At 44.2% G+C, this 19552-nt stretch overlaps 1 protein-coding gene across 2 annotated transcripts in view; it reads right to left on the reverse strand.

Annotated features, from left to right (window-relative positions):
* The window catches only part of LOC117439802 (neurexin-3b), a 298311-nt gene that overhangs the window by 79275 nt on the left and 199484 nt on the right, over positions 1-19552 (reverse strand). For both annotated transcript variants that reach the window (XM_034075888.2, XM_034075887.2), the window contains one exon: positions 12257-12438. In XM_034075888.2, the coding sequence (XP_033931779.2) occupies positions 12257-12438 (182 nt within the window). The remainder of the gene's footprint in view (positions 1-12256; positions 12439-19552) is intronic.

Below are 19552 nucleotides of genomic sequence, written 5' to 3' on the forward strand. Positions count from 1 at the left end.
ACCTATCTGAGCCAAGTTTGTCTCTGATCCTGCTCTGAATTCTAAAATATCCACATCTCCCTTTCTCCCACTTAACTCTTTTCCTCCCACCTCTTCCAATTCTTTTTTCTCCCCCCCTTCTTTTCGATTCCGCCTCCTGTATTTGTTCTACTTTTGGATGTACACGATGCTCCAGTGTCTGTATCTTTCATCTCCCCCTTTTGTCTTTTCATCACTGTTAGAATGGGATTCATGTCCTACCATGAAGCTGTGAAAACACCAGCATCCCCCACGGGGGGGGGGGGGGGGGGCTGTCAGAGAGCAAAGTAGAGAGGCAGGCGCACTGTTTGTTGTACCTCATTGAATTGTTCATCTTAATCCATGAAATATACATTGCAGAGGCTGGGGCTAAGGCCAAGGACCACATGGGTACACTGTAATAATGTCGCTGTGTTTGTCCTACTCGAGCCGTTATTACTTCCTGTTGCTCTGTCGAAATGTGTGTGTGTGTCAGAGGGTCTGCTGAATAAACTGCATCCCCCCGCCCCTCCTCCAAAGTGTATTTTGTTGACAGGGAATCCCTGAAGAGCCCTGGTATCAGGTTTGTAGTGTCAGTGTGCCGGGGTGTGAGCATTTGTTGAAGGAGCCTGTGGAAGTGTGTGTGTGTTTTATATGTGTGTTCATACATGTTATATGGCCATACTGGAGAGAGAAAAAAATGAGTGTGGGCAGGTGTGTACAACAATGGAGGGAAAAGTAAAGAGCGTGAGCGCTTGCGGTACATATGTTTCTGTGTATCCATGCAAGCGCTAATTGAGACAATACAAGACACAAAGAGGATTTCTGTGTAATGTGCATTTAAGTGTGTCAGCGGATATTTTTCTGTGTTTTCAGCTAAGGCGTAGGTGCTGGTCGAAGTTGTTAATTATTAATCATCACAGGCAGAAAACTCTGAACCTCCCTTCTGATTATTCCGTGTTACCTCGCGAACATCAGTGACAATACTTTAACAAAGTAACATGCTTATTATAACCTGTCACGTTCATTACTGTGGGGGAAACTTCTGAAGCAATTGGAGTCAGGACTCAGAGAGACACGAGGAGAGCTGGAGCTTTGATGGCAAACACTGACGGTTTATTTGGAGCTTCGGCCGGAGAATTCACAAGACATGTCACGGGCCACGAGTTGACCACACGGTTGAGATGCCACAATCAATTCTGAAGAACCCTCCTCTAGCTAAAGGCTTGAACTAGTTCAGAGTGTAATAATCAACATTCTTCAATAGATAGACTAAACAGCTGAGGACACTGAATCACAGTTGTTGTCGCTTATGGCTCGGGGTCATCTACACCGCGAGAAGGATGTGTTCCAGGTGTCCCACAACAATAACTATCTCTGACAGAGAGTTGCCCGGTCATAAACTGGCAACATCAACAATATGCTAGGGCAGCCCCTCCTTAAGGGAGATAACGGCTGCTCAAGGTCAGAGGGCGAAGGAGGACATGCAGGGAAAATTATTCCCCAACAATTACCCTTCGGCTACAAAGTGTGATGTCACTTGTTTTGTGAGAACAGAGATTTGACTAATAATATGCATTATGCATTTCACACAAGTCTAAAATACAACCAGGCAAATCAGACAACTGCCCTAGGCCTCAAACTCCATGAGACCATTCAAGCCCCCGGTTCAGTGCATGTCCATTTGTTGTAGTTATTAAATACTTACCAATTTGTTGAGGATGCTGCATCATTTGATCCTGTGGCCATCATTTTTTGAGGGGCACTGTGTCAGAATCGACCTAAAATACATTTGCTATTATTATTATTGTTTGTTCTGTGTTGACACAGGTGCACGCTCCTTGAAAAAATAGGGATATTGAAATTCTCTTACTAACTGACACACAACATAATTGGGGCTAGGTCCATATCCGATTATAGTAGATGGGATGGGCCTATCAGATAGGCCTGATTGGCATCACTGCCAATAATAACACTATTAAGCACATTGGTGTATTGGTCAGATGTGTTTATAATAACCAGTTCAATTAATTTTAGCTTACAAAAATATGGTTCCATTGAATTTTATATTTGTTCACGCTCAATCCCCGCTGTAGCGTCCCCCTTTGATTCCGACCACAGGACCATTTACCCATGTCATCCCTTCTGTCTCCCGCTTTCAAATCTGCCTCTATAATTAAGGCACTGGTGGCCAAAATAATATTCTTTAAAAAAAGACACCTTGGCGTGTCTTAGTGTGAGAGGACAGGTGTTACTAATACAATTAACGATGGCTCTGTGTAAGTGTCACAGTAAGCCATGACAGTGTGACAGTGAGCCAGCATGCAGAATACTACGACCCTTAAAATGTGGCCCACATTTAATTTATCCTTATTAATTCTTATTATATGCACCTCTGCTATTCCTACCGAGACATGACATGACAACAAAAAAACAAGGCTTATTGTGAGTGGGCTACATATTTAAATTGGATTGCTACTGGGTATTGAAACCAAGAGTTAAGGTAATTGAATATTTATTGTGAGGAATCAATCAGCATGTGACATGTGTTTGTGCGGACTTGAGGATGGTGTTTAGGCATCTCTCGAGGCGGCGGGAACACATTCACGGAGGGGAGAAGGAGGGGCTGTCACACCGCTCGCTTCTTCTTCCTCGACTGCTGGCCGAAATTCTGGGTTGGCTGAGCCTGAGCTGCAGCCGGAACCGGAGATTTTCTCGGCCAACTTGCCCTTGTCTCCAGCCTGGGCTGGGGACTCGGGGTGGGCTGCGACCTCTGCGTCTTCGGTGTTTTAAACCGAGCAGAGTTCGAGTCAGCTTGGGCAGAGGACTGCTGCTGCGAGAGCAGCGGCTGGACCCTTTGAGGGAGGCAGAGGTGGAGTGCCTCGTCCTCCCTCTTTTTCGTCTCACACCTCCTTTGCATGGAGGCGAGAGCGGAGCCAAAAATTCCCTCGGGAACGATGGGCATATCCAGCACATCCTCCTTTTCCCGGTCTGGGAGAGTGGTGAGGTTGAGCCATCTCGCTCTTTCCTGCACCACTATGATCCCCATTACCTTGCCCGTGGCCTGGACGGCGCAGCGTTGGACACGGAGACAAATATCCGTGACCGCTGCCATCTCGTCCAGAGTGGCTGCCCCCGGGTTACCTGACAAGTCCTCGCAGAGCTCCGCTTGGTAAGCGGTTAACAGCGAGGACACATTCAGGGCCCTGGCGGACAACGCTGCCGCTTTGTAGGACCTTTCAGTCATTGCTGACTGAAAACGGTCCGACTTTGCTGGCAGCGTGGGGTTCCTGCTTGGTGACGGGCCCACCTTTGGTAGAAGGTGAGCCGCTACCAGCGGTTCCATGGGCGGCATGCAGAGCAGGCCGAGCTTCTCCATTCCGTCACAGTCTAGGGAGGAGGCACCCTGGATTGGGACCTTGTTGAGTCTGGCTGCAGCGCGTTTACACACGGCCTGCAGGTCCATGCTCAGACCGGGCGAAGCTGGTGTGCTATCGCCCGGGAGAGCAGCCCTCGCTCCAGGCTTTGCAGCCTGGGCCGATGACATGAAGGTGTCCTCTTCTTGTTCATCTGACTCGGACAGGAGGAACGCCAGGGCGTCCTCCTCATCGTCCTCCTCATAATCCAACTCGAGGACATCCTCCGCGGGTGAGACCATGGTGAGGTCTAACCGGGAGGCCCAGCTTGGTGGAGTGCGGGAAACCGTTCCCGCGTGTCTTGCCGTCACCGGGTCCCGGCCTTCCAGGGCGCGGGATTCCGGTTCTATAGCCATAGCAGATAGTGAGCCCCAGACCGACACGGAGAGGGGCTCACTCTCTGTGGCGAACGCCCCCGTGTCCTGACTGCCGGTCGGCGGGTCCGTGGACATGGGGGGGGTCCTGTTCCGACAGCTAGCTTGTCGAGCTAACCGTCGGCGGATGCTCTTAACAGTGAGGCGGAAGCAATGTCCGCATGAGCCGGGGTTGTCGATAGCGCCTCGGGCGTGTTCCAGCCCGAGGCAGGACGAACAGACCTGGTGTGTGTCTGTGCCCGATATCTTCAACCCGCAGCCGCAGAGTCGAGCCACCGAGTCCCTGACTCCTCTGGTGTGAGGGAGAGGGGCCGTGGAGAGGGCCCGCTCTCGACAGGTGGGACGGGAGAAAAGATAAAACCACCTTGTCCTTAATCCGGAGAAAAGGACAGTGTGGGTCTTTTATTCCCGGAGAATACTGACTGGTGTGGCGAGATGCTCCTTTTTAATCCTTTTCCCCTCCGTGGGGAAGAGAAAAGAAAAAACTTCCTCTCTACCGTGGTGTCGGTAGAGTAGAGAGCTAGCAACAGGTGTGCTGCTAGCTTAAAAAAATCGGACCTACCTTACTTTCCGGGGAAGAGAAGGGCGAGGTCGATTTTAATACTAACTGGCGTTAGTACTACCGTCTTCCTGCGAAGCAGAAGGAGTAGCCGGCGAGCGCCCGTCGACCGAAATGGGTATTTGGGTTCAGTCTGTGGACCGTGAAGCTTGCCCGGCTACTGTAGAGATGTGCTCTGAAGCGAGAAGAGGTGTTTGAATGACGCATGACTTGTAGCGCAAGCTACTTATAGGGGGTGATTTCCCCTGACGTTGACGTCAAGATCACCAGCCAATCAGGATTGGCGTAATGAGATTGATGCTTCTGTTTGCTCCGCGATGAGGCGCATCCCATAGTGAGACATCGAACGGAGTGTTATGAATGAGAACCACAGTTTTGAAGGGTACAACATGGGCCAAAGAAAAATCCATTACATATGTATTATATTCCCAAATTTGCAACGACCTTAAGATTAGCAGAAAAACCAAATAAAGAAATAGGTTTGCATTCATTTGTACAGAATGTTATAAAAAAAACAGTTTAGCCAATTCTGTCTGGTCCTTCAGATATAATTGTTCTGATTCTTGAACCACTTGCACAACGTTAAAATCCCATAATATAAACACTATGTTATGTTTCACAGCTTTCATATAAGTGTCTTAATGTAGCATGTAAAGCTTAACCCCCCCCACACACACATTGACTCACCATCTGGCTGCTAATATGCCGGTTAAGCTCAGCTAGCTGTGAAAAGTCATTATGTCAACTGAGTCACCTCCAGAAAAGGTTATATAATATGGTATTATATATTGACCTCATAAGAAGAAACATGAGCCGCTGTCAATCATACTGTTGGCATGATAATTACAAAGTAGCTATTAGTTTGAATTACCGCCGTATAGTGGAATAATAAAGTCTGTTTTATCACCTGGAAGATTGGAATAATAAAGCCGTAGGGATGAAAATGACTGTGCCGTTCGGCTTCAGAGAAATTCTTATTTATCAACAAAGTCACAATAATGCTGACTGCGTGTACTGCACGCAACTAGTTGTGAATACAGCTGCGAGGTGTATTTTATCCCAGCCCTTTATTTCCGTGGCGGGAATCAGAGTCGGGAGGTAAGGAAATACAAACTCAAATAAGAAGCTGTAATGTTATCAGAGGCCATGAGCCATAACCGCGATAATATCTATCTTTCCCTGCCGAGGTAGGGTAACTCGATAGAGGCAATACATTGTGGGCCATATACGCGCTGATGCACACAGGTACACATCAAACATCTTATATTAAGTCTGTCGGAGGGAGAGGGAGAAGAAAGGGAGGGAGGGAGGGAGATGTAGAAACAAGACAACGTTCAACATAAACACATTCAGACAGAGAAGAAGCTGATGGATGGATGGGACCAGACAGCATTGAGTGAAGAACTAGATGAATTATGCATCGCCATTAATACATTAAAATATACATGCTTTAGATTTTGTATGCATGGTATGTAGAAGTGATGGAAAAAAATAGATAGTCTGTGCAATGCAGCTAGAACCATCCATTCATCTCATCTTGTGTCTGAGTGTCTGCACTCGGCTTTTCAATTATCCAGGAGCCGCACCTTTTTTTTCTTCTCCCTGCCGGTGAATTAGCATGAGGGGGAAACTCAAGTGGGTAATGGGGATTCTGTGTGCCATCGCTCCATTACAAAATAAGAGCCTGATTGGTTGTCAATCCGATCTCCAGGGGATGGAGACAGAAGTGTGGATACGTGTGTTAGCAGGAGAGGGTATCTGGAGCACCCTTTGGGGGAAGTTTTATGAAGGCTATTATCACCAAGAAAAGGGCTTTTATTTGGATCTTAAACACAACTATAACATTTTGACTGCTGATGGGATTTTCAGAGGGAAATTTAAAGCGCTTTAACACCTTTCTAAGAGAACTTCATTTGAATAATGTCTGTTCAACTTGAAATGTTCAAAGCAACCGAGTAATAAACAAGACACTACAACAAGGAAAAGGGTAGAGTTCAAACAAAAGCAGCTCTGTTTCGAAGAGCTTACAGTAAATGTCATGTTATTCATAAACTAGCAAGCTGCGCTTTCATTAGAATGACTTTCAGTGCTGGAATAAGTACGATTTTATACTTGAGAGAAGTAGCTAAAATATTCTGTTAATAGTAAAAGTCCAATTTCCAACTTCCTTAACACAAATAAAACTGATTGTTACATTTGAAGGGCACATGGTAGTCAGTACTATACTACTAATCGGTAGTTAACAAAGTATCTACAGTATAATGGAATATACGTAGGGGTATAAAGTAGCAGAACATGGTAAGTAAGAACCCTCAAATGTATTCCTAAATAAAGATATATGATACTAAATGATAATAAATATGATACTAATATAGTACTTTGAAAGGAGCCATTCTGCATAAGGAGTTGTATTACTTTTCATACTTTAGTCTATACATTTTGTTAATCATACTGTCTAATAGTTTACATGCAGGGCTTTTACTTCTTATACATTTTTAACTGCAGTATTTGAATTTTAAAGTAATGATCTGACTTCTTCCATTTTTGATTGCATCATCCATTGAATTGACCTGCAAGGCAAGGCAAGGCAAGGCAAGTTTATTTATATAGCACTTTTCGACGCAGGGTAATTCAAAGTGCTTTACAAAAAAAAAAAAAAATGAAAGACATTAAGCATTAAAAAAAGAAAAGCTAATAAAATAAACATTAAGGAAAAATACATGGATAAAGTTACAGTGCAGTCTAAAATATGAATAGTTCAAGTAAACATTGCAAGAAAAAGTACATGGATAAAAGTTACAGTGCAGTTTAAGATATGAATAGTTTTAATTAAAAGCAGCGACAAAAAGAAAAGTCTTCAGCCTGGATTTAAAGTAGTCAGAGTTGCAGCGGACCTGCAGGTTTCTGGGAGTTTGTTCCAGATATTTGGAGCATAATAACTGAACGCTGCTTCTCTCCATGTTTAGTTCTGACTCTGGGGACAGAAAGCTGACCAGTCCCTGAAGACCTGAGAGATCTGGATGGTTCATAGTTTAGCAGGAGGTCAGAAATGTAATTTGGGCCTAAACCATGCAGTGCTTTATAAACCAGCAGCAGTATTTTGAAATCTATTCTTTGACACACAGGAAGCCAGTGTAAAGACTTCAGAACAGGAGTGATGTGATCCACTTTCTTAGTGTTAGTGAGGACTCGAGCAGCGGCGTTCTGAATCAGCTGCAGCTTTCTAATAGATGTTTTAGTGAGACCTGTGAAGACACCATTACAGTAGTCGAGTCGACTGAAGATAAAAGCATGGACAAGTTTTTCCAGATCCTGCTGTGACATTAGTCTTTTAATCCTAGATATGTTCTTTAGGTGATAGTAGGCTGATTTAGTAACTGTTTTAATGTGACTGTTGAAACTCAGGTCAGTCCATGACTACACCTAGATTTCTGGCTTTATCTGTTGGTTTGAACATTGCAGACTGAAGCTCAGCGCTAACTTTTAAACGACAGAATGTGTTGCAATACTTGCAGAGTTTGATATTTTGTCAGGTGTCTCCCTGTTTCTCCCTTAATTAGAAACCAAAAGAGCGGCCAGACGTGAAACCTGACGGAGCATTCGCACTTTCAGCTCTGCCTCACTTCAGCTCACTTCAGCTCTGCCTCACTTCAGCTCACTTCAGCTCTGCCTCACTTCAGCTCACTTCAGCTCTGCCTCACTTCAGCTCACTTCAGCTCTGCCTCACTTCAGCTCTGCCTCACTTCAGCTCTGCCTCACTTCAGCTCACTTCAGCTCTGCCTCACTTCAGCTCTGCCTCACTTCAGCTCTGCCTCACTTCAGCTCTGCCTCACTTCAGCTCACTTCAGCTCTGCCTCACTTCAGCTCTGCCTCACTTCAGCTCTGCCTCACTTCAGCTCACTTCAGCTCTGCCTCACTTCAGCTCTGCCTCACTTCAGCTCTGCCTCACTTCAGCTCACTTCAGCTCTGCCTCACTTCAGCTCTGCCTCACTTCAGCTCTGCCTCACTTGCAACTTGTCACCTACGACGTCTTTCACAGGAGTGAGTTTGTCTGGGGTCACTGCAAACGTTACCACTCTACTGAAGTGTTCAAGCAATGTCAGAGAGAGAAGATAGGGTCTTTCTGGAGGCGGAGGCACCGAGTGTTGTTTCATGTAATCAAACATAGACCGGGACTTTGGATTTTCCAACACACTGGTGGATAAAATGGATGATACGCAAGTCACAAGGTTGTGTCTTTAAAGAAATGGCAGGGTCTGATCTGTCAGTCATGACAAATCAACCTTAAAGAGAACATGTTATGCTCCTTTTCTGGGCCATATTGTTATGTTCTGCCTCTACTGGGACATGTTTACAAAGGCTTTCATGTAAAAGGTCTTTCGTTTTCAACGGTTTCTCATAGGAGGGTTAGCTGGCCAGCTGTGTTGTGATTGGTCATCTGCTTAGAGATGTCCCAACCCTTAGCCTATCACGTACCAGTGTTGGAGTGCTAGCCAATAGAAGTAGAGTATAACATACTGATGTCAAACCCCAACATTCCTAAAAGAGCCTCTTTGATCAAATACACTATCGTTAGTTTCTTAAAAAAAGGTTTTTGATGATGCTGTCGAGATGAGATTCTTAAGGATTTCTCTCTGTGTGTAAGTGTGTGTTTGTGTGTGTCTTGGGTAATCTTCACCTGCAGTCATCTGCAGTCCCTAGTGAGAGAGTCTGAGTCACCACCGGCACATCTAGCCCACGGCTTAAGAGTCTTTCTGTCATGGATTTAAGCTCACACACACACACACACCACACACACACACACACCACACACACACACACACACACACACACACACACACACACACACACACACACACACACACACACACACACCACACACACACACACACACACACACACACCACACACACACCACACACACACACACACACACACACACACACACACACACACACACCACACACACACACACACACACTGTTCTATTGCAACAACCCCTTTTAATTGATCTTCAAGTCACCTGTGATACACACATGTTCTCCACGCAGCTTTAGGTTGTTATTTAGCATTACACTGAGATGTTCTTTCACTATATGCAACATGAAAACACAAGCAATGTCCCCGTCCTTTCTTGTACGCTCCGCATTGAAACTGAGGAGAAACGCAATGAGCTCCGAGATCAAATAGCAGCAGAATGTCGCGCTCACCTCCGCAAATCACCCCAAATTAACCCCTCGGATTTCCAACCAAGCACACAGTTGTTCTTTTGCAGTTAAAATGTAAACACTACAATCAGCATTTTAATTCATGATTGCCAAACAAGCCGTGAGCTAATCACGGAGAGGAGGGAAAGAAGATAATGAAGAAAGCAACACAAACAAAGAGAGGCAGAAGAAGAAGGGAGGCGGCGATTAGGTATTGCCTCTTATGTGTTGCTTCGTGTTTAAGAAAATGCTTTCTACGGTCTTTTTTATCTGTCAGAATACACTAAGCATGAGATACCTAAGACTAAGTCAAGGTCAGTGAAAGACATTTATAATCTCCCTTTGAAATGGTATACAAAAGGCCAGAATGCAACTTAAAAATGAGTTATACCGCTTCCTTTGTGTTGTCTCTAAGAGGCCATGTACTCAACTATCAAATACTATAGTTTTCCTATATCTAGACTTTAATGTGGCAATTTTCAAGTAACCTAATAATTACAAGGCCCTGAGCCTGATGAGACCTTGGGCAGACATGTATCCAGAATGGACAGGTGTAATGCTTTTACCTTTTCTCCCAGATTCATTACGAAGCGCCCTGACAGCGAAGACCTGACGCCTGTCGTTAGGAGTTATTATCTGATGACATTTCAGCGACGCCTGGGACATCTGCTCATTTTATAACACTCTAGAAAAGTTGTACACACTAGTTGTTTTATCTGCGAATACAATACCAATACTGTGATAAACTTCCAAGAGATTCAATATACCCACGTCCACAGAACTGGAGAGGCGTATTCTCACACGAGGAAAATGATACTAAAAAACATTGGACGTGAGGTCAAGCAGCGGTTTATTTTCCTTGAGATGCAACCAACAGTCTCACGGCTAAATATTCACTCAAGGTCTAATCAATATTTAACGTTCACCTGTGGCAAAAACAGTCACATTTCCCTCATTTGGTTCCTGTTTGATAGTGGGGTAATTGTGGGGAAAAGGGAGCCTCAGAGTGTCCTGATTTGTGCCAACTATTCTACAGTTTAAGAGTACAATAACTGTTAATAATAAATGAAACTCACGTTGTTTGTACACCCTTGGCTCCCAATAAATCATTTGAAATATTAGCAGTGCTATGTTAACCAAAAGAAAAGCCACTGTGTTCAGAACATGCTGTTACTCTAAGAATAATGTCCTTAACGCCATGAGACCGGAGGAATGAGGACACTCCTACGACTCACAGCCAAATGATAAAATATACCCTGCTTGGCTAGCTGTGTGGGATATCTTAAAAAAAGCTTGAATTAAAAATACCTTTTCCTTCCTTTAGGAGTTCCTGCAATTACTCACTCGGTCTGAGACGCAGAGGGGCGTTTCCCACATTGCTACATCTTCATCATTTTCTATCCAACCCCCTCTATCACCTACACACACACACTTTCACTTGATCTCTCGATAGTGTAAAGGCAGCTCCAAACTGCTTGTTGTTGGCCCTCATCTTTGCAGAGCAGATGGCTGCTTTCTGCACCACATGGCCAGCACTCAGAGACGAGGGGAGCTCTTTAAACAAGAAAAGTACTTTCAATCTGCTTTAGGCAACTGTAGCTCATCCTCCTCATCATCACATCTTTTTTTCGCATGGCGTCAGCAGCAACTCTTACCCACCCCCCCCGTACCGCCCCCAGCCACCACTGCCTCTTCATCCCCCCCCCTAACGGGCACTGATTTGCCCGCTCTGCATTCATCTAGCTACTGTTGATGATTATTTAAATACTTAATGCTTATGTAAACAGTCAAACACAAGGTCGCCGAGTGAGATTATTAAGATGCTGCACGGATACACGGTCGACTGGCCAAGAATTCCAACTCGAAGTCTCCCCCCCCCCCCAGGTTTCTATCGTGTTTCTCCAACATGTGGGAACACGCTGCATATGTATGGAGAGCCGCATTCATTATTCATGCTGGGAGTCAGTTCGAATGTGGTGAAGAATAAGGGTTTTCTCATGGAGAGGATGGTGAGGCAGAGGCTTATAGCACTTTTTTTTCTTTTCTATTATGGATCTGCAACGTTTGTATAATTCAGTTTGAGCATTATGGGCTGAGTCTGGCCAGAATACTGCAATACATAAACCTTGAGGAATGATTGAATGCTGGAAAGTGTGAGTGTCTTCTGGATCATTCATTGTAATTTATAGGAGATAAAACGCATATAAAACTGTTGATCATTAGTTGGAGCCATATGTTTGGCCTGAATCTAATTGAATAAATCACCTAAGTAGAGTGATACTGTATGTTGGGTAAGAGATCCAGAAATTGGTCCAACTTTGTTCGGGGAAATGTGCTTTGAAAAACAAAATGGCTGAAACGTAAGCTCTTATATACACTTGTCCGTTAGGTTTTCTATATGGCCGAATTCGGAAATATTAACAGTCAAAGGTCTTTTGTAAACCCTGCGGTAACCGTCATTGGTATATGGAGAACACTCCCTGTGGAAAGCTCAACTAGTTGAGCTTCACATGACAATCTAGAGGAATTTATTAAAATATGGCAACTTGTTAGTTCAGAGTAGTCCCTTCTGTAATATGGAATCTACAATAGCGAACCCAAGTCATTTGAAAGTATTTGTGTCGGTACGGTAGTTGTGACTGTGCTCGAAGTATGTGTAAATTGTTTCCAGAAACTCAAACATAATAAAAAAGATGTACTTACGATGTGGAGCATGATGTAGTCACCCAGACGTGGGGCGCTGTCGATGCGGACGAGGATTCCGTCTTTGATGGTCGTGCTGAAGCCCACCGCCAGTCGGTCCGTCCGCGTGCTTGGCCTCTCATTGTTGGGCCAAGTGTATGTGATCAGACCCCCTCCTTTACCGAAGATATAGGTGGTGCCAGCTGTATAACACAAGAAGAAACAAAGGTCAGGAATTTAGTTTATTCTAGGGCAAAGAGATCACAGATACCAGGCTAAAATCCAATACAGGGAAGTACACACGTTCTGTAAAAAGCAACAAGGGAGCAGAGTGTTGTCGCCTACAAGGCGCATGTCGGACAAAATAGATCCAAACCCCCATTAAATCCGCTGTAATTCCTTTACAGCTAGTTTGCCACTGCTCCAATGCAATTGTGTCCAGTTCTATTTTAGTTTTCTAATGGTATTCAGGCACCAACACCTTTTGGGTAGAAGTCAGGCAGTTCCCCTGGGCGCCATCTATGACCTATCCAGCTCTTAAATATAGCCCCTTCGCAGGGAATAACAGCCAGTATGGCCCAGAACTGGATAAGTCTCCCAATCCTCATGTATTATATATGAGACCTGCAACCAAAGAACAAAGGCTGGCAGAAGAAAGAAGAGAAGGGGTGGGAAAGGAAAACAATCGAAGACCTTCGTCGAGCTTATTTGACAAATGCAGTTTAGAAAAAAAAGGTCCACAGCCAAGACAAACTCACTTGAATAAAGATTTTTGTTGTGACAGTCACTGTGAGGATTTGCATCATATTATAGGCTCTGATTGGAAAAGCTTGGCCCTGAGACACGGAAAATACTGCGAAAGTCTGCGAAAAGTTGTCCTTGTTCTCTCCATCATCACATGGACAGAGATAAAAAAGGGAAATGTTCCATTCTTTGGTTGCAGGGCGGGATTCAATTCCAACTTCTGAATGTTCCCCAAGGAGCGTCAGAATTAAAGCGCTGAATCCTTGAGCAGCTTAGCCATCGTGTCCACATTTAGGCAAAGATAATCAAGAGATCAAAGGCAGTAGACCCACAGCAGAAAGACTGGTTGGTGAATCAATATGGGAGAGGAGGCAGACTCCTGTGGCCTAGAGGCACTGGAAAGCATTTGCCCCACCTCAGAAGCTGACGAGGGTTCCTAATGAAGTCAACGTATGAATTCATTTTTCGACACCATGCCTCTGCAATTTTTTCTTCCACATTGCCTCTCTCCCTCTGTCTCCCCTCCCTGTCATTCCTATTTTTTCATTCATTCACCTGAACATCTGTTTGGCCTTGTGATGGGTGCCCAGCTGTCTCACTGCTTCCCCCTACATAGCAGCCAACAATCTGCTCTGTGGTCCATAATACCCTGGAGACCGAAGGAACATATGGATGAGAAGGAGAGAGAAGGGAGGGAGGGAGTCTATCGACCAGAAGAGTGTCTTTATTTGCCTCCGGGCACACAAACAGGTCTGCATTTTACACACCGCAGGTGCCAGCAAATGCAATCCACCAACTAAGGTCGTCTAAGTTACGGGGTGAATACCTGAATAAGTGAAGCATCCCGAGCCTCGAACAACTGCCTGGCTTCTTGTAACTAATAACCCTACATGGCTGGTTTACCACAGACGCCTCCCCTTTGAGAATTCCTTTTTTTTTCTCGGAGAGGAACAATACAATCCCTTCATTGCTCTCAATGACATTGCAGCTGATGTTTGCGTCATGTATCACCTGCCTTAAATAGCTCATTTCTTCCATGGAAAGCAAGGCGCTGAGAGAGCAGCCTGCAGCCAGGTTGCACCGGATCTAGCCCTGCTGTCTCATTGCCTCAAAGTTTCTTCTTGCCAAAAGAGTTCAGGCAGACTTGGGATCAGCTTCCTCGGCAAACGAGCAAACTTCGCCTATCTCATCTAACACACAGTCTCTTTTTTTCTGGAGGGGATGACGATGATGAGCAGGCAACGATACAAGCACCCCGGGGGAGCCAATTATCACGTTGAAGACATTTGCTCAGTGTTTCAAGAAGACAATGTTCAGCATGAAACGCACACATACGGCCACACGCACATCAGCAAGACGCACACACACACACACCACACCACACCGGTGGGCTGACGGAGGCGCATTGTGAAGTATATAAGTGTGGAAACACGTGTGCAGACTCAAACACTCGCTGCCTTCTCACATAGATCACACAAGTGGGTGATTATTACAGAGTACAGAGAAGAGAGAGAACCCGAGAACGCCGAAATGTTGCAAGTATCCATGAAAACCTGCTAGGCCCAGACTGCACATCCTGTCTTTCACACAGCGAGGAAGTCCACTGCATATCAATGAACTCTCTCATTGTGTGAAACAAAGTGTGGCATCTGATTGTGAACGGAGACAAAACAAGTGAATGGATGGTTTAGCAAGGCTTAACTCTCATGGTCAAGAGTTTCGTTTGAATAAGTTCACTTAAGAGACAAAAGGGCTTTTCCATGCGATGGAGAATTTTCCACTCTTAGTGGAAGTTGAGAATAATTGGATGAAAGTGGATAAGCTTTATAAATGTTTTAGCATGCATACTTCAAATACTTTCACTTACACCTCCTTGGGTATTAACCTGGCCAGTAACGGCAAACAAACAATAGTCTTTTCAAGGTTTGCGCATTACAAATAAATCTAAAAGCCTGTTCTTCATTCAAATAAAATGAACCAACAAGTTCAGCTGTTTTGAAGATGTATGTACTCTACATTAGTAAGATGATCTCACATGAGCAAAAACGTTTTAAAATGCGCATGTAATTAAAAACAAAACACAAGGGGGCTGAAAAAAAGAATGTCATTCATTGTCTGGAAAATAACTTGCTTCATTACTAAAACAAACCATAATGTAGGAGGATATCAGTGTTCCAACTTAAAGGTGGGGTAGGTAAGTTTGAGAAACCGGCTCGAGATACACTTTTTGTTATATTCCATGGAATGCTCTTAACATCCGATAGCAAATGAATATCTTAAGTGCTTTGCAAAAAATCCATAATAAAAAGTCATATGTGGAAGCCGTAGTGCTGTAAAAAAGCACGACCAATCATCTGAGCCGGCCCGGCTAAAGTAATTGGATGGCCTACCTGCCTGTCAGCCTTCCATCTGTGCACAAACTTACCTCGTGCCCTCATTGGTCATGTGCGCGTTCGTGTGTTGGAGGAGGGGCTCTGTAAGGAAGTGGCAGATTTGTTCCGGCTGTGTATTTTCAAATTCTAGCGCACTCGAGCTGGTTTCTCCAAAATGACCTACCCCACCTTTAATGGGTGTTTGTTGCTTTTTGTTTAATGTTTACCATTATCTGCTTGGGTTTAACAAATAATTTGATACAACAGCTAACATTTTTATCGAATCAAATCCCAAACAGGTTAAAAGTTATACTTAAAGCAGTACTAATGTTCTTTATTGGTAATGTTGAAATCCTCTTCAAGGCTTGTATTCTTGTGCAGACTTTTCATGTGCTCTCGTGGTCATTCTTGGCAATCTCCCAGAGATTGCCAACTTAAACAGCAGACATGAAGCGTTCAACATACATGGCCTTCAAAGCTACGATGCCCCGGTGTAAGGCAACCCCAGGGGGATAATATCATCAAAGGAATCAAATCTACAAACAGATTACTCCACAAGATGTTATTTTTGGTGGATCAGAGGGGGACTTTCATCTCCATATTTGAATAATGCAATCTTGCAATGGCTAGTGGGTATTGAGGGAGGCCATTTGAAATCTAAACATATGGGTGCTCTATTGATTGTGAGTGAAAGAGATATAAACAACACTCTTTGTTACAAATACAAGGAAATACTCCAATATGGACCTTTAAAGCTACGGTGTTAGTTTTGAAATAAAGGCTTTGTGCTCTCTGTTGTGATTCATTGCCTTGGCTGTGGGCCTCCGTTTAGAGACAAACTACAGATGAGAGACTAGGTCAGAGCCTTGGCCTCTATTTCGCAGAGGTCCCCCGAGGCGTGGGACTGCAGACAGAAGGTCAGGACACCTGTCTGCAGAACAGAACTATGTGCTGTCCTTCAGGCCCACCCCACGTGACATTACCCAACTGGAGGATAGAGGGGGGTTTTCTCAAAAAAGAAGAGGATGGTATTTTCGCACAGAGGCTGAAATGATGGTAGGTCACCAGTTTCAATAGACTTGACCAGCGGGGGAAGATAATCGTAGTGGGGTAAAAAAAGATTGCCTGTGGAGCCCCCAATGTGCGGTGATTTTACGTCCACAACAACAACGTTTCTGCTGGTTTCAACAAGGGCAACTATAAGACTTTAAAAGACTATAAGGAATGCAAATGAAGACCTATTTCATGCCAAAACTGGCGAGAAGTACAAAGGATGTAAAGGAAAATCTGCATTCCAGAATTACTTTCAAAGTAAATGAACGATCTGGGCGCATGCTTGGAACGGCTTGCCTCTGTCTTCAATGCTTTTTTTTGACTGATTATATTATTTGTTTTCATACGAACACTCTAAGAAAGCCATTTTGGGGGGAATTGTTTCCAAGAAATGCATAACGTGATTGAGATTCCTACAACTTTATAAAAATAACATTAACATCATGATCCAATCAAATTCTTAGAGCTGTCAAAATCCTATTTAAGGCTTACATTTTACCACTTTTACACTATAAAGGCATTTTAGGACCTGAGCAAACCCCATTCCAGGCATCTATGCACACTCTGTCTCCCACATCTTTCACACACACACATTAAAACCGCACTAGGCAACAATGCTATCTATAAAAGAGTGAAAAGAGCAGAGCAGCTGCCACGGCGCATGTCTGTTGTAACGGGTAATTGGTTGTATTCAGACTTCACACCATGCAGGGATAAAACCCTCTGTTTAGAGGCATCTGGTCGGAGACCTAGAGTAAAAGAGTGTTCAGTCTGTTCAACTGCACAGCCTGCAGTGAGGATGGAGGGCGAGAGAAGTTGGATGTGTGCACCTGTATGTGCATGAGTGTATGGGCAGCCAGAAAGAAGACGGAGCCGTCTGCCAGCTTCCGAACGAGGCACACACTGCAAAGGGTAAGTGTTCTGTCTAAGCATGCACACACACACACACACACACACACACCCACACACACACCACACACACACACACACCACACACACACACACACACACACACACACACACACACACACACACACACACACACACACACACACACACACACACACACACACACACACACACACACACACACACACACACACACACACCACACACACACACACTCCTTTCTCCTCGTGTGGTGTTGTTTATGTGCTTTTATGTCTTTTTCCTTATTATCTCTTGGGCTTTCTGCAGCTCTGGCACCCCAGGGGATGGAGGGGAGAAGACAAACACGGTTTGATGTGGTCGAATTCTCTGCCATCGGAGAATGAGGAAAAGAGAGAAGAGAGGAGCCTTGAAAAGAAAAATCTAAAAAACAAATCCTGAAAGTGAGATGCAAAATGTAATTGCCTCCTCAATCACGTTCAAAATAACTCTATCATAGCAATTATTTCCCCTGCCATGCTTCATACATGGGGAATCATTAGGCCTGCTGTCCTTCACACGGCTACAATAAAGAATCATTGACAAAGGAATCGAATTGTGAGATACTGAGCTGTGTAATCATCGGGATTTATCTCCATTTTACAACCTCCTATCATTTCATAATTCATATTTCCAACTGTTGCCTCTCCCCTCCGGGATAGAGTGAGAGACGAGACAGATGATAGATCCCCTCCGCCCTCTCCCCCTATCTCAGCAAGTTCAGAGCAAATGGCTAAAACCCTACACACATCGGCGGCGCGTGAGGCTCAGCTTTGGGAAGGCTAAATAACTTTTTTTACCTGACGCTGCTGCCTCCGGTGTCTATAGATAAGAGATTAACTCAGTGAAAGCACTGCCTGCTGACCAATCAGAGCTCAGTGTGCGGAGTTTAAATCTATCAAGTCATATCACAGGATAAAGGAAATACAGTTTAAACTGCCGTATGCAGAGAAGACGCCGACGTGTCGCACTTATCATTCATATCACACTGATATCACATCATCAATCAGAACATTGATCATATAATATCATAATATATCATATATTTCCTTATCTGAGTCAGCTTCTCCAGCCTCATCTGGCCGTGCAACACTCACAGTGTCACAGACTGGATGCAGACGTATTATTTTAAGCAACACATTAAGTTGACGAAACACTCAACTCAAATGTAATTAAAGTCAGATCCACTCGTGACTTAGACGGGGCAGTGATATCATAAACCTGTTACGCTTTCAAACACTCGGTAGTTATTTTTTAACCAGTTGTTATGTCTTCTCCTTGCAGGTGCAACTATGTGGCTTGTATCCTGGATTATATGCAGGGGTGCACATCACTTGTTTGCCCTGGTTCTCAAAGGAGCACCTGGAGATGTTGCTTGGTGCTCATCCTTAAAATGAAATAAACCGTAACTTTTGAGGGGGTCTTTATTTGCCAGACACACGGCACTGAACACACATGCAGAGGTGAACACAGAACACACATGCAGAGGTGAACACAGAACACACATGCAGAGGTGAACACAGAACACACATGCAGAGGTGAACACAGAACACACATGCAGAGGTGAACACAGAACACACATGCAGAGGTGAACACAAGACAACATTAGCACGACCAGTAATCCTACAAGCTGTCCCTACTACCCTCCTGACTGTTCTCCTCACTGTCTTCCTCTCTGTCAGACATGGTAGCTGATGATGTAGGCCTACTTCCTTCTCTCTGGTTGAGTCTTTGATTAGCTGCTTGCATCCACAAGTCAACAGCTGCTTTTGGGTCGAAAGTCTCTGTTGTCATCTTAGACAAGATGATGTAATCAAATAAGTATGTGAACACAACCAATAACCTACCATAGCCAATAACAAATTAATGTAACTTATTTTATTTATGTTGTTCATTCATATCTTATTTTATCTAACATTTATTTATGCATTTTTTTTATGTCTCCAGTTTTAAAGAATATGTTTGGTTACTGTCCTATAGTATGCATTGGAATGATTTCAAACGTGTTTATTCCAATACTTATAAAGGAGTGCCTTGGAAATATGTGTTCACATAAATTGTGACCAAACCGTTTGAACTTAGACTAAAGTGAACTATCTAAACCCTCAGAGTCCTTACCTCACTGAGCTGTAGTTATCAGCTTCTCAGTCTGACTGGAGAGGACTCTCCCTCCACATCAATGTAGAAACATCTTCTTCTTACATCCGTTAGAGCAGCTAGC

The sequence above is a fragment of the Pseudochaenichthys georgianus genome, chromosome 24, assembly GCF_902827115.2.
Source record: "Pseudochaenichthys georgianus chromosome 24, fPseGeo1.2, whole genome shotgun sequence".
Taxonomy (NCBI): Eukaryota; Metazoa; Chordata; class Actinopteri; order Perciformes; family Channichthyidae; genus Pseudochaenichthys; species Pseudochaenichthys georgianus.